Source organism: Hyperolius riggenbachi, chromosome 10 (genome assembly GCF_040937935.1).
Source record: "Hyperolius riggenbachi isolate aHypRig1 chromosome 10, aHypRig1.pri, whole genome shotgun sequence".
Lineage (NCBI taxonomy): Eukaryota > Metazoa > Chordata > Amphibia > Anura > Hyperoliidae > Hyperolius > Hyperolius riggenbachi.
The window spans coordinates 18,901,720-18,927,972 of NC_090655.1; the positions used below are offsets into that span (position 1 = coordinate 18,901,720).

The 26,253-nt window shown below is 43.6% G+C and overlaps 1 protein-coding gene across 13 annotated transcripts in view; it reads right to left on the reverse strand.

Annotated features, from left to right (window-relative positions):
• Window positions 1-26,253, reverse strand: part of EBF3 (EBF transcription factor 3) — a 253,024-nt gene that overhangs the window by 22,096 nt on the left and 204,675 nt on the right. For all 13 annotated transcript variants that reach the window (XM_068257658.1, XM_068257651.1, XM_068257656.1 and 10 more), the window contains exon 11: window positions 7,093-7,181. In XM_068257658.1, coding sequence (XP_068113759.1) covers window positions 7,093-7,181 — 89 coding nt within the window. The remainder of the gene's footprint in view (window positions 1-7,092; window positions 7,182-26,253) is intronic.

The window sequence follows — 26,253 nt, forward strand, 5'->3', positions numbered from 1 at the left end:
ATGATATTTCTTCACAGTTACTGGATCATGGTTTGCCTGACCATGACTTATCTAATGGGGTTCACCAAAGACAAACGCAACGAAATCTAGAGCAGTTCCCCAAAGCAACCAGTCAGAAGGCTTGTTGCATTGAGTAGATGGAATCCGATTGGTTGCTCAACCACTTTAGCTCCAGTTTTCTTAGTAGGCATCACTTTATAGCAGTGCCAATACAGGTATGTGCACGTATATGAAAACTTAAACTTTACTGGCAAATAGCAATGCATCATGGCATTGCCTCAATGTGGAGCTCCTTACTCTTTAGTACTATATTGACTGTAAAGTTATTCTGACCTCCACAATACCTGACTTGGAGGCCTTAGTGGAGTTTGGGACGCTAGCCAAATTGTCCAGATTACCCCTACTGAAGCAGCGGCCCAACCAGCACTGGAAAAATCTCCCAATATGCGGAAAAAAAAATTCTATGCGGCCTTTTAAGATTAAAATGAAATGGGGTCCTAGGCAAGGTAGTAGTTTTGGCTCATCCTAATGGTCCTTTTGGCAATCTGAGGTGGGAGACAAGACAGGAAAAGTGGGATGGGTGTTGGGCCCCCTGAAACCTATTAGGCCCCTGGCACTTGCCTAGGTTTTATTAATCAGGATAACAGTGCGCACACCATAATTAAATAGGTCTAGAGTCCACAACTTTTTTATAGGTAGTGCACTAGTGTACACAAAATGCCCAATTGTTGCTGTAAAACAGTCTTTTCCTTGGGATGACAATCCTCCTTATACAACTCCAAACTGTAACAACCTTCACGACACCCAGTAGTAATGCGACTCACCCTCTGGGGAGACCAGCAGATTGGTCTAGGCACGCCTTGGGGTTATTCCCTGGCCACCCCCCGACCACCACGATCTTAGCTGCTCCTGCAGGGTTTATACTGGGATCCTACTTGCCTAGGTTGCCTGGTGGATGATCCTGATTTGCTTCTAACTGGAAACATAGGATCTTTCATCACCATGAAGAAACCGCAGCCAGTATAAACCCAGTATTTGTCTACTTAGTGCACATCTTAAGCAATCCGCGTGTGTCTTATTGGTTTTCTGTCCGCAGAAGAATTACCCATCAAGCCCCATGCATTACGCATCTTCAGGAGGAGGAAAAAAAAAACACGCTAAAAAAGTAATCAATAATGTGGTAGTATTATCAAGTCCGGGATGGAGTCATCTGTATGGGAACAGCATTCATCCAGGCAGGCTTCTATTGAGATACATGTTTTACATCTGCACAATCCCATCTCATTGCTATTATTTTTTCTCCTCAGCTTCTGACACTTACGGCTGTTTCTCTTCATTCCATTTTCTCTTTTTTTTTTCTCTCTCTCTCTTCCCCCCATTCAAAATGTATGTTAAGGCCAATTGCTGTTTTACTTAGGAACCAGCGTGACCCTTGCAAACCGAGCTCAGACGGCTGGCTTAACAATGATGAATCGCTTGGCAGTTTAATTTACATGCCGCTGAACTCCACATTTGGGTCCATTAGAACAAAATCAAATATTTATGTTGTTTATTGAAACTGCTAGAATTCATCTCATTCAGTGGCCGTTTTTAGATGCAGCCTGAACAATACGGTTTCACCTGAATTAAAAGAGCCAAGTAATGGTGGTCGGCCAGGCTCCCCCTCGGCCTGTCACCGTGTTCGGCAGCTCATAAAAGAACACACATTCGAAGTCCTGCATCAACCTTGGGGGATCGAAGGAAGAGGGGAAAAAAACCTTTTCTTTTTGTGTTGGCAGGTTGTTGTTGTTTTTTTTCTTTTGTGTTTGCATTTTTATGGTCTGGGGTGAACCTTTGTACTCCAAGCCCGGCATATTTATCACATCAAATTATTTGCATTGGATTTGGATGAATGGAAATTTGGCACATAATGCGGTTGGAATGGGAAAAAAAAATTAGATAAAGTAAGGGTTTTTTTTTTTGTTTAAGCTCGCGCTGCACCTTATAGACGTTTGATGAAACAATTTAGGGGAAAAGATTGCTTTAGTTTAGATTTTCTTTTTGGATTGTGATAGATGTGCCTTATGTTTGCAAATGTTGTGCGTGGTCTTTGGCCCGAACACCTCGGGGCAAAGGATGGCTATACTCGACTACATGACACCTGCCTACTGAGGTGTACGGAATGGTGAATTATATATAAAATGATTCGAGGAATTGCACATTTTTTCAAATTTGATAAAAATTGTGTTGCAATCTGTATGCAGTTTTGAATTCAACCAACTGAACCAGGTTTCGTTTGACCCAATTTTCAAGCTGAATGCAATTTGTTTGCAAGTCAGAAAAATTTGCATCCCAATGACTGTTTTTAAGGCCTCTTTTCCATGGATGTCTCCACTGCTTGTTTGTCGAGCAGTTCAGAGTCATGTCTGCCGCCCACGACTGCCATATTGGGTGCAATTAAAATGCAGCTGTATGTCAGTGGCTGTAACACCACGCATATCAAGAGGTGACAACAGCGTTATCATGGGGCATAAAATGGTCTTGTCGCTTCCGAGCACATCGGTAGCAACTCCTTCAGTTGGGGGGGGGGAGGGATAGGCGCCTGTCTGCTGCCTGTGCCGTGCACTGGCAAGTGCTCGGCCAGTAGAGGGGAACATCTGTCAGGCGGTGAATTCACCGCCTGTCAGATGCTCGAAGAAAAGAAGCCTCAAAAGGACCACTCCAGCGAAAAAAAGTAAGCAGTTAAAATCCGAAAGAACCGAAAGGTTTTGGACTAGTCCATCTCGTCATGGGAGATTCCCAGGGTTTTCTTTGTTTTCAAAAGCATTTCCTGAACGTCAGTTGCTAAGTCTAACTGACAAATTGTAATTATTTGCAATCCATTCACCATCCCCACATATGAATCACACGATCAGTGAAAGCAAGGCTGGCTCACTTCATGACCAACTCCAGATATAACAAATGTCCATAAACCTGCCCCAATGAGTCTTTCTCCAGCATCAGCTGAGGGACTTAAAGTGTACCTGAAGTGACATGTGATATGATGAGATCGGAAAAAAAGGGGGTAGGTCACACATACAGTACTAGCCCTACTAAGGAATTATCTGAACTCCCTTTGTGTTTTCCAGAATGCATCCGCCGGCCCAGTGTTATTGCGGACTGCACAGTAGTGCAGCCCACTTCCCGCAATGGTTCTCACGGATCTGATGCACACTAAGGGCTTAATTCACTAAACCGTGATAACTCAAATATCTTATCAAAGATATCACACCTTAAGTTAACATGCCTTATCAGAGTAAAATAGCGAGTGCTACGAACCCGCAGGGGCTCAGGGCAGGACGAGTGCTATTGCCAATAAGTGGGCATAAGTTCATAGCGCTCGGTAGGCAACTCTGATAAGGCATGTTAACTTTGATAAGGTGTGATATTTGAGTTATCACGGTTTAGTGAATCAAGCCTTAAGCATGAACGGCTCGTATTCATGAAAAAAAAGCCGTTTACTGTCCGTTTAGCAATTAGCAGAGAACGGACAAAAAAAATGTTCCATTCTCAGTGGGAACACAGCCTTACACACAGAGGGCAGCATCCAAAACACTGAACTCGGGCAGTAACACAGACAGCCTTTCTTTTGTCTTAGGAGCACAGAGCTGAAGTTTACAAAGACAATGCAATAAAGTAATACAACAAATCAAAGCCCTACGGAGGTAGAACCGCGCAGGAGAGTGCGTGCATTACAAATGCTGACTTGTGACTGGTCCTCTTTTACTTATGTCAAATGACACAAGGCAGCCAGACCGAAATCTTGCAACCAATACATAAATGGCCATCGATGAACATCGGAAATCAAGCAGTCATTTCTACCACAACTAGGGGTGCTCATTCGAAATTTCCGATCGGAAATCAGAATTCCGATTTACTGCGACTTGGCCAATCGCAGAACTCAGAAGCACTGGACCAATCAGAGAATGCGGTAATTTTAGACCAATCACAAGACTTATTTCCCGTTTTCCGATTCTTGATGCAAAAAAAAGGACAAACAAAATACTCCTCGGAAATTGGGAAAATCGGAAATCGGAAAACGGAAAATCAGAAATCGCCATTGGCGGTAATCACCATCCCTAACGGCAACGTCTAAGCACCTGGAAATGAACATCACCTACCATCTGTATATTGATATACGGTATGTATGCATCACTTATCTGACGATATACATCAAGTGTAGCCTATGCGCGGCGCGCGCCACGTCTAAGCAGCCCCGCCAGCTCTTTGAGTCTGGTGCATGTAAATGGAAAGTCCCTGCAGATATTAATATGTGGACTTCATTTGCTGGCTTGCTAAGTCGAGGACTTATAACAAAAACCTTTGTAAACAAAAGATTAAACTGAATCGAGCTTTGGAAAATGAAAGGAAAACAAGAGTCATAATCACAGATCAGAGTGGGGCTGCTTAGATGGAAATCACTACAAGCTACTGGAGTGGAAAATGCTTAATTGAACTATTTCATTATGCAGGAAGTTTATGTCCCCCTCGCAGAATGGAAAAGACTTGTATCAGGGCCGCCCCTCCCTTCTCCTCCCTGGAAGAAGTGCAATCTGGGATTTATTTTACCGCCTCTTACAGGAGTAGGGCTGGAATGGAAGAACAGATGCCAATATCTCCATTGCAATACGGGGACGACTAACTGACTGTATGCGCCGACCTGGCCACAACTTACACGGACGTTCCACTTTTGCTTAAAGAGACACTGAAGCAAAAAAAAATATATGATATCATGAATTGGTTGTGTACTATGAATAATTACTAGAAGATTAGCAGCAAAGAAAATATTCTCATATTTTTATTTTCAGGTATATAGTGTTTTTTCTAACATTGCATCATTCTATAATATGTGCAGATTACACAACACTCAGCATTCAAAATGATTCTTTCAGAGCAGTCTGTGAACTAATGACCTCTCCTCTGCCAGAGGAAATGTAAATAGTTAACTAACAGTTGAGATAATAAAAGTCAGAAAACAGCCCTCTCCACGACTTTGAAAGTCGTAGAGATAATGGCTTTTTTGTATAGAGATAACAACTGGAGTTTCTTAACTCTTCCTGTACTGGAAACAATTAGACTGATGTATCTGATCTTAATGTTTATTTTTTAGCTGTACTACACATACAAATCATAATATCATATTTTTTTTCACTTCAGTGTCTCTTTAAAGGACCACAATCATGAAAATCGTAACATTATTAAAAAAAAACAAAAAACATGTAAACACGTACAAATAAGAAGTATCCTGCTATAAATCTGCAGTGCTTCTACTTCCTGTTTTCACATCCTGTGTTTTCAAATGAGCTTATCTGCCAACTCTGCCTTGACAGTCATGTGACACAGGAAGAGATCAAATTACAACTTGTGATTAGACACAAATGAGGTGGAATAAGACAGGCAAAGCTCTCTAAATATAGGGTAAACACATACAAAGAAGAAGTACATTTTTTCCCACAGTAAAATGAGCCATAAATTACTTTACCCTATATTGCTTTCACTTACAGTAGGTAGTAGAAATATGACAGGTTTTGGACTAGCTCATCTCCTCATGGCGGGTTCTCAGGGTTTTCTATTTTATTTTTAAAAGCACTTAGTGAATGGCAGTTGCTCTGTCCAACTGCCAGAATAGTGTGCAGCGAGCAGGGGGCTGTCCAGCATCTTTGTATAAATCCTTTTCAAGGAGTGAAAGAATAAAGGTCATGCTGAGAATCCCCCATGAAGAGATAGACTAGCCTCAAACCAGTCAGTTCTGTCAGATTTGTATTACCTACTGTAAGTGACAGAAACATAAGAGAAAAGTAATTTATGACTTATTTTACTCTGGAAGAAACTTCTTATTTGTATTTGTTTACATGTATTGTAAATTTTATGCAATAGTGGTCATGTATAAAAAAAAATTGCCCGGAACCTAAATCGGTTCTGCACAAGTCTCTCTTCAATTGAAGCAGGCCATATTCACTTATAGATTTCCACCCCATGTTCCAAAACAATCAATTCTTTCAGAAAGGAATCAATTTAGAAGGAATTGATTCCTACCTCACAGAGCACGTCGATTTTTTAATTGATTCCAGCAGGAAATCTATTGAAAATCGATTTAACCGCAGTGTTGCACTGTTCAATGTAATGCAATGCTATGGCCTATTGCTCAGCCTCTGCTCCCACCCAATCCCCAATCAACCTAGATTTTCCTTCCTGTCCAATCAATACTTTTGATCAATTTTTGGTTAAAATCAAAAATCGATTGCATCGAACATTTAAAGAAATCGATCCTCTTCTGATTTAGTCAGAGTGATTGAATCTGCAAGGAATCCAAAGAAAATTGGTGTGTGTATGGGCACCTTAACTTATTAAAATGTAACTTCCGATTTCAATCCATACCCAAATAAGAATTCTTAAAAAATGACAGTAATCTCAAATTGCTCTTCCTCGCAGCCTTAGCAACAGACCTCTGTGTGCAGTGTTTGGATTACGGTTGCTATGAGCATGCCTAGACAATCCAATCTCGCTGCAAAATGAATTAACTGCACATAGCAGAAGGCTTTATTACACATTTCCAACACCTGGACTAATCTACTGACTGGCAACAAATGGACACTCCTATCGGCCAGTTTGTGTTACAAGCACTGTGGTGTTTGTGTGTTTTTAGGCCCAAAGTAATTAGGATGAATATTTAGGCGTGTAATTTTCATTGTAAGCATTATGAAATAATGTCATTTTTTCTGATCATAGGACTTGTTAACAATGCCTGAATTTACTTACAGCACACCTGAAGTGAGAGAGATAAGGAGGCTGCCATATTGATTTCCTTTTAAACAATACAGATTGCCTGGCTGTGCTGCTGAGCCTCTACCTCTAATACATTTAGCCATAGACCCTGAACAAGCATGCAGCAGATCAGGTGCTCTGACTGAAGTCTGACTAGATTAGCTGCTTGCTTGAGGCAAGTAACTTTTTCTTTTTTTATAAACTCGCAGGTTTACTTTAACAAAATCTCTTGAATACGGATGCAGAAACAATAACATGCATATTGCAGGGCAAGTATAGGAAGCAAAGCCTTATTTGAAGGCCACTGACCTTTGGTAACCTTTCAGGGTCTCCTGGATGCCTTGGAATAACTTTTTGTAATCTCTGGAATCCGTAGTCGATGGTTGGTTCATTCAGGGCTGAAAAATGAAAAAGAAAAAAAGTTTTAAAGTTGGATCAGAGCCATAAGAAATCTGCACAGCGATATACAAATAAACACAATATAACGCTACAGCCTGTTTTTTTATAGCACAGGTCAGCTGTGGTTAAGCCTCACATCGGGAGCTCTCCTAATTTGCTGAATGAAAAGCTAATTACGATGAGAAAGCTTTCCATTGCTCGAAGCTCTGCGAAACCGCTGATGGAAGAAACGGTGACAGCCAGAGATCAACTGCAGATCATATCAACCCGGAAATATCCAGCACAACCAGGCAGGGAACATACGCTAAATATCCAGCACAGCCCGGCAGGGAACATACGCTAAATATCCAGCACAGCAAGGCCGGGAATCATACACTAAATATCCAGCACAACCAGGCAGGGAACATACGCTAAATATCCAGCACAGCCCGGCAGGGAACCATACGCTAAATATCCAGCACAGCCAGGCAGGGAACCATACGCTAAATATCCAGCACAACCAGGCAGGGAACCATACGCTAAATATCCAGCACAGCCAGGCAGGGAACATACGCTAAATATCCAGCACAGCCAGGCAGGGAACATACGCTAAATATCCAGCACAGCCAGGCAGGGAACATACGCTAAATATCCAGCACAACCAGGCTGGGAACATACGCTAAATATCCAGCACAGCCAGGCAGGGAACATATGCTAAATATCCAGCACAACCAGGCAGGGAACCATACGCTAAATATCCAGCACAGCCAGGCAGGGAACATACGCTAAATATCCAGCACAACCAGGCCGGGAACATACGCTAAATATCCAGCACAGCCAGGCAGGGAACATACGCTAAATATCCAGCACAGCCAGGCAGGGAACATACGCTAAATATCCAGCACAGCCAGGCAGGGAACATACGCTAAATATCCAGCACAGCCAGGCAGGGAACCATACGCTAAATATACAGCACAGCCAGGCAGGGAACATACGCTAAATATCCAGCACAGCCAGGCAGGGAACCATACGCTAAATATCCAGCACAGCCAGGCAGGGAACATACGCTAAATATCCAGCACAGCCAGGCAGGGAACATATGCTAAATATCCAGCACAGCCAAGCAGGGAACATATGCTAAATATCCAGCACAGCCAGGCAGGGAACATACACTAAATATCCAGCACAACCAGGCAGGGAACATACGCTAAATATCCAGCACAGCCAGGCAGAGAACATACGCTAAATATCCAGCACAGCCAGGCAGGGAACCATACGCTAAATATCCAGCACAGCCAGGCAGGGAACCATACGCTAAATATCCAGCACAGCCAGACAGGGAACCATACGCTTAATATCCAGCACAACCAGGCAGGGAACATACGCTAAATATCCAGCACAGCCAGGCAGGGAACATACGCTAAATATCCAGCACAGCCAGGCAGTGAACCATACGCTAAATATCCAGCACAGCCAGGCAGGGAACATACGCTAAATATCCAGCACAGCCAGGCAGGGAACATACGCTAAATATCCAGCACAGCCAGGAAGGAAACATACGCTAAATATCCAGCACAGCCAGGCAGGGAACATACGCTAAATATCCAGCACAGCCAGGCAGGGAACATACGCTTGTTTCTAAACTTCACCCTCCAAGTAGATGACAACCTCAGTTGAAATAAAGTACATCTGAGGCCTGTGGTTCATATAGCCCAATCATATCACAGCCAGTGTATGCCCTCCCCTTCCATTCCTTTGCAACTAAGCAATACAGCTGCAGTAAAGCCCCTCCTCCAGCCTCTTGATTGGATAGCATGGAGGAGCAGCACAATGATGAGTCATCAGCCTGCTCAACTTTCTTACATCAGCCTGCTCACCATTTCTTACAATTAGGGCGCTGTACCAACATAGGTGCAGGGTGAGCAGGAGATTATCAGACAATCATATGAAGACAGCTATCTCTGTTTCTTCCTGTAAACCCTCATCGGCTGCTCATGGCTGTGCACAGAACATCTGTTTTGGTTTTTGCCTTGCCGATCCAGTGCTTTCTCCTACCGAAGCTCGTTGCATTGCACCTGCACAGTTGCACAGACTTGCTTTAAGCTTTTGCTTACTGCACAGGCAGCTTGCGCATTGTGCTTGGTTTTTGCCACCAAAGCCCACGCTGGCCCATGCTACTATACTACGCATGCGTGAACTGTTAACAAGTTTTGCAGAGGGAATATCTCTGGAACAGCTCAATGGAGAAGGACAGGGGAAAGCCTCTGGAGAATCCCGAGGCTTCCCTCTATTGAGATATGTACCGAAATTGGGCAATTTTCCCCGATAGGTTTCCTTTTTGCGCCCTTCGACACTTAATGCACTGCGTTGAGTTGCAGTTGGGTTGAGTTGCGTCCCATTTGCCAAAATGGGATGTGACGCAACTTAACGCAACTCAGTGCAATGCATTAAGTGCAAACAAGGCCTTAAATTTGCACGCAACGCAAATCAGAATTATTTATATCTCACTGACCATCTCTACTCATCAACCTGTCACTGAATGACCTACATCCAAATGCCACCGAGAAGTCCAAACTAGGGTACCCCTGCCGTCCACTCGCCAAAATCCGCTCCTCTGACTACTATATCCTCCAGCCCTGCTTCTCCAGAGTAGAAATGGATTTATGGGTAATGGGCAATTATGACATATGCCCGGCTATTGCCTCTTGCAGATTTATCCCTGTGGTCCTTTTTTGTCTCGCATATTGTCGGAGCACCAGGCGAGCGGGAGGCACACTTAATCTTGCAAAGCTTTAATAATCTGTGAATGGCTTGACTACGAGCTGATGTAGGGCATATCATTCTACAGCTGCAATCCACTAGCCTTGTGAAATTGCAGCCCACAAACAGTACCGTAATTAATCTTTTTGTTTTTCCCCCCCTCCCCTCTTCTCTTGCCTTCCTACCCCCCTCAAATTGTAATTTTGACTATGAACTGCGCCGGGTCGTAAATCAGAGACACCGGCCGGAGTGTACAGTGCATGAATCATGATTGGGAGTGTGTTAGGCTGCACACATTGTGTTTAACAAGCTATAGACAAAGTCACCCGGCTTTATTACTGGCCTGTCTTACTTCACACGGGGAAAAAAAAAACAGCCCGGAGGCCCAAGCGCTTGAGTTAAGATGAAAATAATGTTGTTATTAGTGTATATTACTTTGGAATGTTGATATCATTTTTAACCAAGTAAGTCCGCTGCGGCAAGTGCATCATAAATCAAAGCTTGGCTTTTCTGTCCGGCGTACGAAAATATATTAGTTTACTCATCTGTTCCGTAAAAGCTGGCCAAACGTTTCAGAAAACCAATACGCTAAAGCTGGTTTAGATACAGGAGGTATTGCGTAACATGGAACAAAGCATCACTAAACAACTGTGTCAAAGGATAAATGCACTAAAGGGTTGTACACACCTTTGACGGACGTCACTTGGAATCAGGACCTGATCTTCTTGGGTGACATCGCTGGGCTACATACAAGTGTGTCAGCTCTGTAGCGGTCAATGTGCTGTGTTGCTATGAGGGTATGGCAGAGGGACGATGAGTGGAGTGTAAGTGACATCACAGGGAGGGCGGGGTAGCGGCACAAACAATGTTGTAGTCGTCGCTAAGGGTGAGTAGATCACCCAGATTGCTCGCAGGTTGGGAGTCAGGTGTCGCCGGCTGCTATATGCACTCAATATCGGCTGAGGCAGTCATTATTGGCTGCCTCAGCTGGCTTAAGTCAGGCGTGTGTACGTACCTTCAGTCTTGCTATTACTCCTCACCTCTACCATAACCCCAAAGTAGAGTAGAGTCCTGATTATCAGGAACTCGGCTAACCAGCAGTCTCCACCAACCAGCACAAATCACCGGCAGTAATCACAGTGGTGAAGGCCAACTTCTTAGGCTGTTTGTGGGCTCTGTTTTGCTTAAAAACTGGGTTACATGGCTCCCTTAGGGTTAATATACTTAGAATGACTGTATTTTACAGAGTTCATGCTATGTATACAGTTTTGGGTAAAGTACGGTATTAACTAGGCCTATTTTTAACATCGAGTCTCAAGCAACCAGAAAGCACACTTATTCGGTATCAGCCGATCCCCATAGGTGCCACTCTATTTTACAATTCGTTTCACCTTGAGGCCATGGTTTCACGCAATCAAAAGCGGATTTACAAAAGCCTGTCTTGAAGCACATACCTAGCATAAACGCATATTTCCATGTACCTAGCAATCTTGGTACAAACCGTTTTTACCTACCCATTTTTTCATATCGATTACTCTAGTGACTGTATTACAACGCTTCCTGTAGAATGAGATATTTAAAAGTCTGCAATAATTAGATACGGTTTCTAACAAGTGGCGGAGTTATTTGTCTAAACATTGAGCACTCATCTTGTGGACAGTTCCCCGTGTATACACTCGATAACATGACAGAAAGTTGAAGACCGCAATCTGATTTGACATTCCATCATGCATTCCGGAGACAAAGGTCCACATAGGAATGTGAAGTAAGACATTTTCTTGTTAATAAAGAATTGATCCAATGTATTGATTTTACATGACACGGCTTTTTGCTGAGATTTTGGCCTTTTTTCCTCTCTCTCTCGCTCTTCTCTCTCTCTCTCTCTGCTGCATATAGTGAAGGCGTCTCTGTGAAACGTCTTGGCATCTGTGACACGGCAGAACTTTTAACTCTCTCGCATGCATATTCTGTAGATATAGGGCCCACTTCATGATCGGGCCATTAATCATCACAAGCTGTCAACACTGACTAAGGGGACAATTTGTCATGTTGCCGTCTGTGGCCTACACAAATGTGCAAATCCAGCCCCACACAATGCACTGGGAGGACACTGGGTAGGAAGAAATGTCTTTCTTGAGCAAGGAAAAAAAAATAAGTCTTAAGGTCGCCATAGATGGACAAGAGATGGTCATCTGCTGTGGTGGCTTTGAAGGACATTCGTAAAAGGCAGAAACAAATGTGGGTAAAGACTCAACTGAGTTAAGGTCACAAGAGATGGACGAGAGATGGTCATCTGCTGGGGTGGCTTTGTAAGATAAATGTAAAAGGCAGAAACAAAAGTGGAAACAAAACTCTTGTCCAGTTCCTGATGTGCACAAGGTAGTGATGCCCACAAAAGTTGGCCAATGAGAAACCAAATATTCTGGCTCAACGGGAAACAAGATGCAAATTCCTGTGCCCATTCCACTCCCTTAAAGAGATCCTGAACTGAAAATTAAAAGTCAAAATAAACATAAACACGTCATACTTACCTCCGGTGTAGTCTACTCATCAAACTCTTTCTCCTCTCCTGCGTACTGTTTGTCCACTGTGAGCAATGGAATTCTCTTCCTCCATTTTGAAAATGGGCATTACCCCATAACAGCTTCATGGTCAGCACACTGTTAAACTGTAATATCGCCCACTTGAGCCATAGGGAATCATGGACGTTACCTTGCACATGCAGTGATAACTGACAGCAGCTGATATATAACTGACAGCAACTGGTATATTTCAGTTCTGACAAAATATTGTCAGAACTGGAAGGGATCACTGTAAGAAGAAAATGGTGAGCTTCTGAGAAGAACTGACAGTGAGGTAAGTATGTCATATTCATTTGCAGCTACAGTACATCGTGTTTATTAATAATTTTACTCAGTTCAGGTTCCCTTTAAGTCACAATGGTTGACAGAAAGTGACAGCTCATCAGGAGATTCCAAAGACTTTCCAGTCTCTATGTACACATCAATATATAATATTGATGTATGCTCCAACCACAAAAGATTTGATCAGACAATCCTTTGTCTTTCTGTACCTCACCCAACCTCTGGGACCAAGCTTCCAGTTCTATAATACATCCGCTTGTCCTCTGTCCCTTCCATAGGAACGAGGGACGGCCAATAATATGAAAATTATTCATGCATGGCAAATTGAATGCAAATAGTAGACAGCTTGGAATTAGACCAATCAAAATCAACAGGAAGTGCATTTTAATGGCCCAATTCCAAGCTCTATAGAACTAATATTAAATTAGCATGCAGGCCAAAAATAATTACGTCTAACAGGAACGGACACACTGTTTGGCCAAAGCTAGAAAACATATTTATGTGGACTGTTGTAGATTGTGTTCTGCTTCCTCGGCAGTCATCTATAGCATGTGCTGGGACCTGATCTACAGCATTCGCTAATAAATCACTGTCACCCCACTTCTTAGCTGGGGGATGGCTCCACAACCCCCAGGAACAAATGACCGGAAAATGCATGTGCGTATGGGAGAGACGTTTAGCTGAGCAGATGCTGGATTTCCAGGAGTAAAACCGCTCTAGATGGCCTTCCATGGAGTCACCTGGACTTCAGTTTCCATAAAAATATTCGGAAGCCCGGAAAGGAATCCCCATCCTTTTGCATCAGTCCAGAGTTCTACCTCGACTCGTCTAATTACTGTGACTGCTTGACTTAATGAAGCCCGGCAAGATGAAAAGTGGTCAAGAGAAAGATAGATGGCTTCATTCTATTGATTTCATGCAAATGTTAGTGACAGGTGATAGAAGCGCTAATGCGCCTTTCAGGGGCTTTATGACTTGTAATAACTATAGGCTTTCATCTTGGAACAGATATTTCCATATGACTGAGACGCTCTTACAGAGGTCGGCCTTTGTTGTAATTGTGTCGGAGAATGGCATAGGGGACCCATTGTGTCATTTGGATATGTCACTTCAGGCAAGAATAGAAGATGGGATTCTGTTGTTTTGGTTTTTTTCACCACTGTAGTAGACTGGTTATTTTGCATGATTAATCTAGGCTGGAAAACAGGGAAGACTTAAAGTCCAAATCCAGGAACAATTACGAGCAAAGGTAAAACAGGCCTGAGTGCCACATACAACTCGCAGTAGATATACATAGGTGGGTCTCATGTGACATTTCTCAGCCCAACAAAGCAACTCATGGACCATCTAAGCGTAACAGTGCAAAACTGCACTGGAGATTTGGGCGCTCCCATAGGCTGTAATGTGAATTAGCAACGCTCAGACAGTAATTTGGGCACCGTCAAAATACGGAGCCCAAATGACTTTAACAGCAGTGTAATTCAGCCGCTAGCAACAGTCATTTGGCAGACGAATTACATATTTCCCCTAAGTCCATGGCAGCCTGGTGGGGGAATAATAATCAATGCCACCGGAACTTTTACAGGAGCAGGGTGAGCCATTTTTCGGCTTCGCCCTGCCCCAAATTTCCCAACCCAGTTTTTGTATGTACGCCATTTAAAGGAAATCTGTAGTGAAAGGTATATGGAGGCTGCCATATTGATTTCCTTTTAGGCAATACCAGTTACCTTACCTGGCAGCCCTGCAGAGCTATCTGCCTGCAGAATCACACCAGAAACAAGCATGCAGCTAATCTTGTCAGATCTGACAAAAATGTCAGAAGCACCTGATCTGGTGTATGCTTGTTCAGGGGCTATGGCTAAAAGTATTAGAGACAGAGGATCAGCAAGCAACTGAGGATAGCCAGGCAACTGGTATTGCTTCAAGGATACCTGAAGTGACATGTGACATGATGAGATAGACATGGGTATGTACAGTGCCTAGCACACAAATAACTATGCTGTGTTCCTTTTTTTCTTTCTCGGTCTGAAAGAGTTAAATATCAGGTATGTAAGTGGCTGACTCAGTCCTAACTCAGACAGGAAGGGACTACAGTGTGACCCTCACTGATGAGAAATTCCAACTATAAAACATTTTCCTAGCAGAAAGAGCAAGAAAGAGATAAAAAGGGGAATTTCTTATCATTGAGGGTCACACTGTAGTCACTTCCTGTCTGAGTCAGGACTCAGTCAGCCACTTAAATACCTGATATTTAACTCTTTCAGGCAGAGAAAGAAAAAAAAAGGAACACAGCATAGTTATTTGTGTGCTAGGCACTGTACGTGCACATGTCTATCTCATCATGTTACATGTCACTTCGGGTATCCTTTAAGAGGAAATCAATATGGCAGCCTCTATATACCTCTTTGATCTGTGCAGAAGGTCCTTGGCTAGCTCAAGTCAAATCACTTTTAAAGTAGATGGTCAGGAACCCAATTGCCAGCTACTTCCTGTAGAGAAGACTTGCCTAGCTATGCACCACAGTCTTTGCAGAGAGCGGTCTGTGCCCCACCCCCATCCAGACTGAACTCTAGCAGGATGCTCACATAAGCAGCAGCAACAGTCTCTCCCACAGGGCCTGCCCTTACTGGCTTTAGTTAGACTATATGAGGCTTGTGACCAAATTTTAAACATAGGATTTTTTGCTTAAGAAGCCTCGCTTGTATTCAGCAGGTGGCACATAAGTCACTTTCCTGCTCCTGATAAACACTTGAAGGTTTTCCACTGAAAATGCTTAGGATTGTCATGGTTTGGAATCACCAGAAAACCATCTGCTCTCAGCAGTCTTCTAGTACAGTCTGCCAGTCCGCCTTTATAAACCTTCCCCCCCAGCCACTGATGGCTGCTGATCTAAGTTCCTCATTTGTCTTCTGTTAGATGATGTCACTTTGCTTCTTTGGCTTGAGTCAGACCACGTTGGTTGCTAAAAGGCCAGTGAATCAGAGCGGTGTTTGATTTTAAGAAACAGTTAAACATTTTTAAGACCAAACATTTATTTCCCAGAAACTATTTTTTTAAATAACAAAAAGTTTGTTGAGGGAAAAAAAAAGTCCCAAGTGTGCGACTACACGACTCTGGCAAAGAGCGCAATCTTTATTTTTCTTTTAATAAGCATGAAAGCTCCTTCATAGTCTCTGGGAACGATTGGCGAACCAGCCACACGGCCTTATAAAATTAATAAACCACAATTTCGAACGGCCCCTCTAACTAATAGACTGCAACCCACAAGAAAAAAACTTCAGACGAAAGCAAAAGCCAGTTAATGGGAGAAACAATAACTGATCTCCCACACCGCTGCTAGACAAAATGAGGAGAGGAGATCTCACTGGCAGAATCTCCCAGTGAAGTCAGAAACACAAGACCTTTTCCACGCTTCTAATAAATTCCGAGTGTGTCGAGTTTACGAGCCAAGAGTCCAGCAGAGCCAGGGCAAGGCACTGGCACGTCCCAGTCACACAGTACTGAGCTAGGCCAATCAATACCACTTTCCTGTTTTAGAACTGGGTAATTATGAGGTGGAGAGATTGCCTGACCTTTCACCTGCACTGCATTACTTTGCTGATATTAAGATAAATTGCCTGATTTTGGGTAAACATATGCTGCAATTCAAACTGTCAGCACTGGTTTGCTCAGGGATAATTTGTATTGATCTCTCAGCTTCTTCCCAATTTTGCTTACTGACCTCGTGGATAATTAGAGAGAGGAGCCTTGGGTAACTTAAGAGTCAGGGCGGCAGAAGAGGTGGCGGGTTGGGAGTGGAGCGGAATATGTTTACCATAATGTGCGTGTGCCGTTATTTCTCTATCTTGCTGCGTCACGTGACCTTCTGGTAGGAAGCACCCGATATTAAACGTCTCGTGTCAGCCTGAGCTGTGCAAATGTTATCTGGCAATCATGTAGAAAGCCCATTTAATACTGACACTACTGCATCATAACGTTCTGTAAAAAGGTCCTTTTTCTTTCCCCCCCCCCCTTTTTCCTCGTTTCTTAAAGCAAACCTGACTTTATATAAAAGTGGTTTAGTGCGGTGGCATAGTGGGTAGCGCTCGCGCTTTGCAACGCTGGGTCCCCGGTTCGAATCCCAGCCAGGTCAACATATGCAAGGAGTTTGTATGTTCTCCTTGTGTCTGTGTGGGTTTTCTCTGAGTACTCCGGTTTCCTCCCACATCCCAAAAAAAACATACAGATAAGTTAATTGGCTTCCCCCTAAATTGGCCCTAGACTACGATACATACACTACACAATACATACATAGACATAGGACTATGGTAGGGATTAGATTGTGAGCCCCTCTGAGGGACAGTTAAGTGACAAGACAATATACTCTGTACAGCGCTGCGGAAGATTTCGGCGCTATATAAATACTAAATAATAATAATATAAAAATAAAAAATGGGGGTGGTCACTGGCAGCCACTTTCACATCCCTAATTACAACCCCCCATCATGAGCAAAGCTTTTGCCTTCTAGGTTTCCTCCCGACTCTGGACTTCATGCTTTGCCCCCTCTACATCCCTAGCTAGTAGTACTGTTGCATGTGTCTGTAGCACCAATATAATATCAATAAGGTGTGCTTACCAATATCCTTACCAAGTTTGTGATGATGCTTTTGTTTTCGGTAATTCTCCCCGGGTTTACATCACATGAACCTAAAGGCACAGATCTCCTGGCACCCTAGACTTTGCCCTTCATGAACCTACAAACCCCCACAGAACTGCGCCGCAAGTGCGCTGGCTGGCCCAGCTGTCACCTCTCCCTTACTTCCCTTTCCTGGCATAGGTAGCTACAGGTGCCATTTAGTATTAGGTAGGCAGAGGTTCTCTCAGTATTAGGTAGCTAGAGGTTCCCCCAGTTGAAGGTAGATCTCATCAGTGGAATGCTGAGAGTGAGGTGAGTAGCCTCTCATATACTTGACTTGGGCCTCTGCACAAAGAAAGAAGAGAGGGAGGCACTCAGGGAAGAGAGTGAGCTTCTTTTCCATCATCAGGCGCCTGTAGGCACGTGCCTACAGTGCCTTATGCTAAATCTGCCCCTGTGCCCTGCTAAATTATCCAATAGAAATTCCCTTCCTAAACCCAACCCTAACCTCCCTTCCAACAAAAATATCTTTATGCATAACCCTAACCTCACCCAAATGTAAACATGTTCCTTACACCTAACCCTAACCTCACCCAAATGTAAACATGTTCCTTACACCTACCCTAACCTCACTCCAACTGTAAACATGTTCCTCACACCTTACCCTAACCTCACCCAACTGTAAACATGTTCCTCACACCTTACCCTAACCTCACCCCAACTGTAAACATGTTCCTTACACCTAACCCTAACCTCACCCAAATGTAAACATGTTCCTTACACCTAACCCTAACCTCACCCAAATGTAAACATGTTCCTTACACCTACCCTAACCTCACTCCAACTGTAAACATGTTCCTCACACCTTACCCTAACCTCACCCAACTGTAAACATGTTCCTCACACCTTACCCTAACCTCACCGCAACTGTAAACATGTTCCTCACACCTTACCCTAACCTCACCCCAACTGTAAACATGTTCCTTACACCTAACCCTAACCTCACCCAAATGTAAACATGTTCCTTACACCTAACCCTAACCTCACCCAAATGTAAATATATTCCTTACACCTACCCTAACCTCACTCCAACTGTAAACATGTTCCTTACACCTAACCCTAACCTCACCAAAATGTAAACATGTTCCTTACGCCTAACCCTAACCTCACCCCAACTGTAAACATGTTCCTTACACCTAATTCTAACCTCCCCCCCCCTGTAAACATGTTCCTCACACCTTACCCTAACCTCACCCCAACTGTAAACATGTTCCTTACACCTAAACCTAACCTCACCCAAATGTAAACATGTTCCTCACATCTGACCCTAACCTCCCACCAAACATATTTATCTTACATAACCCTAACCCAAACATAAACATATTCTTCTTACCTAACATTATCTAAATGTAAAAGAGCATCTGGATTCTCTGGAACAAAAAGATCGCTACAACCACCACACACCTGCTTACTCAGGAGCAGGACTTCAAAGCCACATACATAAAGATAGGATGAAAAGAGCTATGACTATGGAGCCACCTTTTGCTCTGACACGCATCAGCTGTTTCTCTGTATATCCACAGATGCTTCAATAAAGATTGGATTTTTATGCTATATTTTGGTGCAGCGGGACCTCTTCAACCTACATCCAAATGTAAACCCTTTCCACACACCTAACCCAGTAACCCTAACCTCACCAAAATTAAACATATTCCACACACCTCAACCTAACCTCCCAAACATATTCATCTTACGTAACCCTAACCTCCCCCACATGTAAACATATTCCTCCTACCTCATCCATTCTTAACCTCAACCAAATGTAAGCATGTTCCTCATACCTAACCTCCCTCCAAACATATTCATCTTGCGTAACCCTAATCTCTCACAAATGTAAACATATTCTTCTTACCTAATATAACCCAATTGTAAACCCCTAACTTCACCAGACGTAAACATCTTCCTCATATGACTCACACCTCACCCTAACCTCACCCAAGTGTAAACATCTTCCTCATATTCCTCACACCTCACCCTAACCTCACCCAAACCTCACCCAAATGTAAAAATATTCCTCACTCCTCACCCCAACCTTTCACCTATATTCATTTTATGTAACCCTAACCTCTCCCCAAATGTACACATATCCCACTTACCTAAAGAAAACCTCACCCAATGTAAACCTCTTCCTCACACCTATCCCTAACCTTCTTCCTGAACATAAACTCCTTACTGACACCTTACTTTAACCTCCTAGCTTTAACAGTTATACCTAGCCTCCCTTAGATGATTGCGTTGCCTACAAAACCTTAAGATTTCCTTAAACACTCAAGCCATCAATAACTAAGCTGTGTCTAGATTGAATTATTATAGGCCGACAGTATTTTACGTGCACTTTTAAGAGCCATAGTCAACATCATCAGACTCATCGTTGGGATTTGTAAAATGTAGGACCCCACATCCCATTCCCACCCAGGGCCATTTCTTGGGCAGCGCGGATAGGCCGACCGCCCTGGGTGCAGACCGGGAAGTAGAAGAAGGAAGGCGCAGGCAGAAGGACATAACCGCTAGGGAGCTGGTAACGCGTGTGCAGCCAAATGGAAGAAGAAAGAAGAATACTTGTATGATCACCTTCCTCGACTCCTCCTGGGCTACCTGCATCCAACGTCAAGTCATCATCATGTCACCACCGTGTGATGACACCTGATGTCCAGTAGCGGTAATGCAGGCTGTCAGTGCATGGCGCCCATGGAGGAGTCGGCTTTCCAGGCTCTCTTCGCCTGTGTGTTTTCCTGGTCCTTGCTTCCTCCTGGATGAGCGGCTGGTCACTAGTAAGTAGGTAGATCTACTTGGGACCTGTGGCTGTGTGACTGTCCCTAAAGAGTAAGGGTTTGTGAGTCCACAGGTGTGTGGGGAAAGGGGGCGCAATTTTCACACCCTTGCCCCGGGTGCAATTTAGCCTGGAAACTGCCTTGATCCCACCGATCAGAATCTACCACCCTTCGAGACAGACCAATCCTGGCTGGATTACCGGCCTCTCCTCATCGCTCTCAGCCCGGCAGAATGAGAAACACGCTAATTGGTGTAAAAGGAATAATACGCCGCCTATACTGTGGCTCTTTGAACGGTGGGACAATGCTATCGTCCCCGGCATGACATATTTCCAGCATCTCGTATCAGAAGCCATAAAGCAGCCTTCCCTTGTGAAATATCTCTGTATTAACTATGCAATAAGATATTAACATTCCTCATTTAATGGGAGGCCTTTTATCTGTTTGAAATACATTATTCGTCCTTTTTGAGATAAACTGTATTAATATCCATTTGAGCAGGCTAGCGCGAGGCCTAATGCATAGTCATTTTGGTTGGAGAGCTGCTATTTTAGAATAGGAAAATTACACAGCAATAAAAACCTGAATGAACAGAGGGAGTTGAAAACGACGACAGAATCACATTCCATGCCAACTGAAGCAAGCAATCAGGCAGGTCCTGGAGAAGGCAGATACCCTGTTATCACAAGCAGGCCAACATCCACGGCAGGTCATACAAATAGAGTCTGACACCACCAAATGTACTCCATGATTCTTCCGCCCCGCCGCCGCAGGACGATACATATTTAAATACTTCTGAGTGCTCCGGAGTTTAATCCGACCGGCTCGCCGTGCATTCCGAGTCATAACAGGAGAAGCAAGCTAAATATTTAAGTCACCGGCGTGTACTTGGGGGATTAATCATGGCGTGATCGATGAAAATTTAACACGCGTGATGTCAGTTCGCTTAGAATGAGCCAAAGCCAACATGGCAGCTGCCTTTAGTGCAGGGCGATCGGGCCGCACATGGACGAAAAAAGCGCCATTTGCAGCGCACTTGATTAAGTAGGCCTGTATTATTACATGTAAAAAAAATGAAAATGCTATCATGTTTGGATGCATGGTTTGTTAAGAATGAATAATTTAGACGTGAACAAAACTACACATTAATATAGGATGGCAGCTCCATTGCCTTGCTTTGCCGCTTATCGCAGATGGAATATAGTTTAATTAACGTCTGTTTATGAAACCAAAGAAGAGTATGTAGATTAAAGTGGTTCTCCAGGAATTTAGCATGGGGGGGGGGGGGAGACACCCCAAGATAGCAGTGCTCTAAATGAAATGAAAGAGTATTCCGTAACTAAATTCAGCTCATACAGCAATAGTCATGTGATCTCATCCTTCTCTTTTTGATAGTGGGCAGAAGAGAAGGCTGATGTTGGCTATATGGTATACATTCTGACTGTACAACCAATAAACCATCTTACCTTCCCTATGCTGTAGAAGGATCTACCTGAGCTATATATCCAAATGACATCCATTCTGCTAGTCCTCCTATCAAATAGATGCTGATAAGGCAAGGATTACACAGACAAATTATATAGTATATGGCCAGCTTACGAAAACACTGCAGAAAGCTTCTGTATGCAAGCTTCACTGATTGCACGTGGCAGAGTACCTTTTTCCTTGTTGAACAGTTGCTTAATTGAACTAGATATAAGCATACCTATGCAATAGCAACGCTCAGTATGTGCTGCGCTGTGAATAAGGAGGGGGGCATTGCAATTTTTGCACAGGTGACAATACTATGTCCCGGCAGGTAGGGCGATGGGTCGGGGATCGCTCGTTCATCAGGACGCGTCGCTGTGAGGTTCTTCGATCCATCTTCAGGTGAGTATTCAGCTTTAATTATTAGAAATGCATGTCTGGCACTGGTTCCCTTTAAAGGATACCTAAACTGAGAGGGATCTGGAGACTGCCATATTTATTTCCTTTTAAACAATACCCATTGCCTGGCAGTCCTGCTACCCCTCTGCCTCTAAAACCCTTAGCCAAAGACCCTGAACAAGCATGCAGATCAGATTTTTCTGACTGAAGTCCAACCTAGTCTAGTTGGACTTCAGTTGCAAGGTGCGTGCTTGTTTCAGGTATGTGATTCAGACACTACTGCAACCAAAGAGATCAGCAGGGCTGCCAGGCAACTGGTATTGTTTAAAAGGAAATAAATAGGTCAGCCTCCATTTCCTTCTCAGTTCAGATGTCCTGTACGGTTCACCAATTGGACCACATTTTAGAAGTCTGGATATGAGTTGTATAATTCAGTTCACCTTACTGTTCTGCCTACGGGTGCTTCAGTGCACCAAAACCCCTGAAAACTGCATTCTGTTCACCCTGATGTGTCCAGTGCTCGGCGTAGACAGAATAATGGAGAATCTGTACCCAGGTTCCCCCATGGCACCCATCCACCCGCTAGTCTCTGAACCCCCCTCTGCATTCTTGTATCTCCCAAGGAATACAATAGCATGATTTCCACGCAATCGCTTGCCTCCGCCCTCCTCTAGATCAGTTAGGTGTCACTCTCTTACAGCTGGATTTCCCAATTAATTTTTTTTATTCCATATTATGAAGAGTCAGGGAAGCGCGACACCCTCACTTGACTTTCTATTGACCACAGCCGTTGGGAGGAAATGGGAATTCTAATGGGGATAACTCATCACTGAGGCCCCAGAGAGACAGGAGAAGCCTGCAGCGGATTCATCTTACCAGTAACCAGGCAGGCCTGAGATATTACATCTGGGGGGAGGCTTCTTCTTTACATTATGTCTCCATTTGCAGTAATGTGTGTGTGTGTGTGTGTGTGTGTGTGTGTGTGTGTGTGTGTGTGTGTGTGTGTGTGTGTGTGTGTGTGTGTGTGTGTGTGTGTGTGTGTGTGTGTGTGTGTGTGTGTGTGTGTGTGTGTGTGTGTGTGTGTGTGTTATTAGTTAGTATGTGTTAGTGAGTGGTGTGTGTGTGTGCGTGTGTGCGTGTGTGTGTGTGTGTGTTATTAGTAGTTAGTATGTGTTAGTGAGTAGTGTGTGTGTGTGTATGTATGTATGTATGTTGTTGTGTGTATGTGTATGTATGTGTGTTGTGTTAGTGAGTGGGGTGTGTGTGTGTGTGTGTGTGTGTGTGTGTGTGTGTGTGTGTGTGTGTGTGTTATTAGTTAGTATGTGTTAGTGAGTGGTGTGTGTGTGTGCGTGTGTGTGTGTGTGTGTTATTAGTAGTTAGTATGTGTTAGTGAGTAGTGTGTGTGTGTGTATGTATGTATGTATGTTGTTGTGTGTATGTGTATGTATGTGTGTTGTGTTAGTGAGTGGGGTGTGTGTGTGTGTGTGTGTGTGAGTGTGTGTGTTATTAGTTAGTATGTGTTAGTGAGTGGGGTGTGTGTGTGTGTGTGTGTGAGTGTGTGTGTTATTAGTTAGTATGTGTTAGTGTGTGTGTGTGTGTGTGTGTGCATGTTGTTGTATGCATGCGTATGTATGTGTGATGTTAGTGAGTAGTGTGGATGTGTGTTCATGTGTGTTGTGTTAGTGAGTGGTGTGTGTGTGTGTTATTAGTTAGTATGTGTTAGTGAGTAGTGTGGATGTGTGTTGTTTATGTGTGTTGTGAGTGTGTATGTTGTACGTGTGTGTGTGTGTGTGTGTGTGTGTGTGTGTGTGTGTGTGTGTGTGTGTGTGTGTGTGTGTGTGTGTGTGTGTGTGTGTGACATATCATTGCTATGCTGATGACACCCAGCTATATTTGTCATTCAAACCTGATGTCACAGACCCTAGTCCACAAATAAACGCATGCTTAGCTGAGCTTCAGGAGTGGATGAATAATAATTGGCTAAAACTTAATGCTGACAAAACTGAGGTTCTTGTTATCGAGGGCCAGGGCTCAACAGCAAAGCAGCTCCAGTCTCAACCAACACCGCTAAGGATAGGGAGCTCAGACCTGAACAACTCAGACTGTGTGCGCAGCCTGGGAGTACTGATTGATGGGAAATTAAGCTTCAGGAATCAAATCTCAGCTGTTGTGAAACATTCCTTCTTTCACCTAAGGAATATTGCAAGGATTAAACACCTAATTCCTTCAGAGGATCTTCCAACCCTAGTTCATGCCTTCGTCACATCAAGGTTAGACTACTGCAACGTCCTCTACACAGGCCTGCATAAGAAAGACTTAGGGCCTGTTCAGACTATATGCGTTCCTAGCCGTTTTCAGGGAACATGTCCGGGTACCAAAAACGCATAGAAACGGCTCCTAATGCTTTTGAATGGGCTAGTTCACATGTATGCGTATGAGACGCATACGTTTCTCATCCGCATTGCTGCACGCAGTTCTGTGCGATACGCATAGAAACGGACGCAATGAAAGTCTATGGACGCGTATCAAAAACGCGTACTATTGCGTTTTTAGCGTCCGTTTTCCTCTGCGGTTCCCATAATTCTTTTTTTTCCCCTGGGTCACGTGTTTGTGCAAAACGCAATAGAAAACGCATTCAAACGCAAGAAAAACGCATGCGTTTTTCAACTTGCGTTTCTTTGAATTTATACGCGTTCTACAAACGCAGCAAGTATGAACAGGCCCTTACGCCGCCTGCAATTAGTACAGAATGCCGCCGCAAGGCTGTTAACGAGCCAACCCCGCCATTGCCACATAACACCAACCCTGAGCTCACTCCACTGGCTACCGATAAAATGGAGAATTCTGTTTAAGATTGGCTTACTGACATTCAAATCCTTGCACAATCTGGGCCCTGGATACCTGAAGGACTTGTTGCAACTACATCACACCCCCCACAATCTTAGATCAAAAGGACGTAACACCTTGGTCACCCCCAGAGTCCACCTCAAAACCTTTGGAGACAGAGCCTTTTGTCATGCTGCCCCTACACTTTGGAACTCCCTGCCACACCCAATCAGGACAGCCCCATCCCTGGAAGCATTTAAGTCTAAACTGAAAACCTACCTTTTCAGTCTGGCATTCATGAACATCTGACTATCTCCTCTGTAACACAACCCAGCCTGAAACCCTGTATTAATCTGAGACACAGCTATGCGCTTTGAGTCCTATGGGAGAAAAGTGCTTTACAAATGTTATTGTATTGTATTGTATTGTGTGTGTGTGTGTGTGTGTGTGTGTGTGTGTGTGTGTGTGTGTGTGTGTGTGGATTTAGGTAATGGTGTGTATATGTTGTGTGTGTAGTAAGTGGTGTCTGCCTGTGATGAGTGGGTGTTGTGTTCTGCATTTTGTGTGCCTGTGTATGTTGTGTAATGTGTATGTGTGTGCAGTGTGATGGGTGTGTGTTGTGCTGCATGTGTGGTGTGTGTTTCTTTGTGAGTGTGCACACTTGTAAATGTATGTGTGTTTATTAGTATGTGCAGACAACAGAGGTGTGTGTGTGTGTGTGTGTGTACAGTATGTGTGTGTGTGTGTGTGTGTGTGTGTGTGTGTGTGTGTGTGTGTGTGTGTGTGTGTGTGTGTGCGCGCTTGCTTGCTTATGTGTACAGAGAGAAAGTGTGAGTAATTGTATGTGCGCACTGTTGAAATAATTACTTCTATTACTTCTATTACATGATAAAAACACTTCCATACAGGAATGTTTATTTCATCCTGGTTTACACTGATTGATTGCAAAAGGCACACACAGCCCTTGGGGTACAGACAGACTCTATTAACAGGCTCTACTGTAACATTGGCACACGGTTATTTCAAAAACAGAGCATGTAGCTATATATTCATGTCTTTATTCAATGCCCAACGTAACAAAATATAAATGAATTTGCATCCAAATATTAAACATTAAAATGATACTAAATATATATTGTACTAGTACAGGCATGGGCAAACTTGGCCCTCCAGCTGTTAAAGGGGAACTGAAGTAAGAGTTATATGGAGGCTGCCATATTTATTTCCTTTTAATCAATACCAGTTGCCTGGCAGCCCTGCTGGTCTATTTCTCTGCAGTAGTATCTGAATTTAACACCAGAAACAAGCATGCAGCTAGTCTTGTCAGAT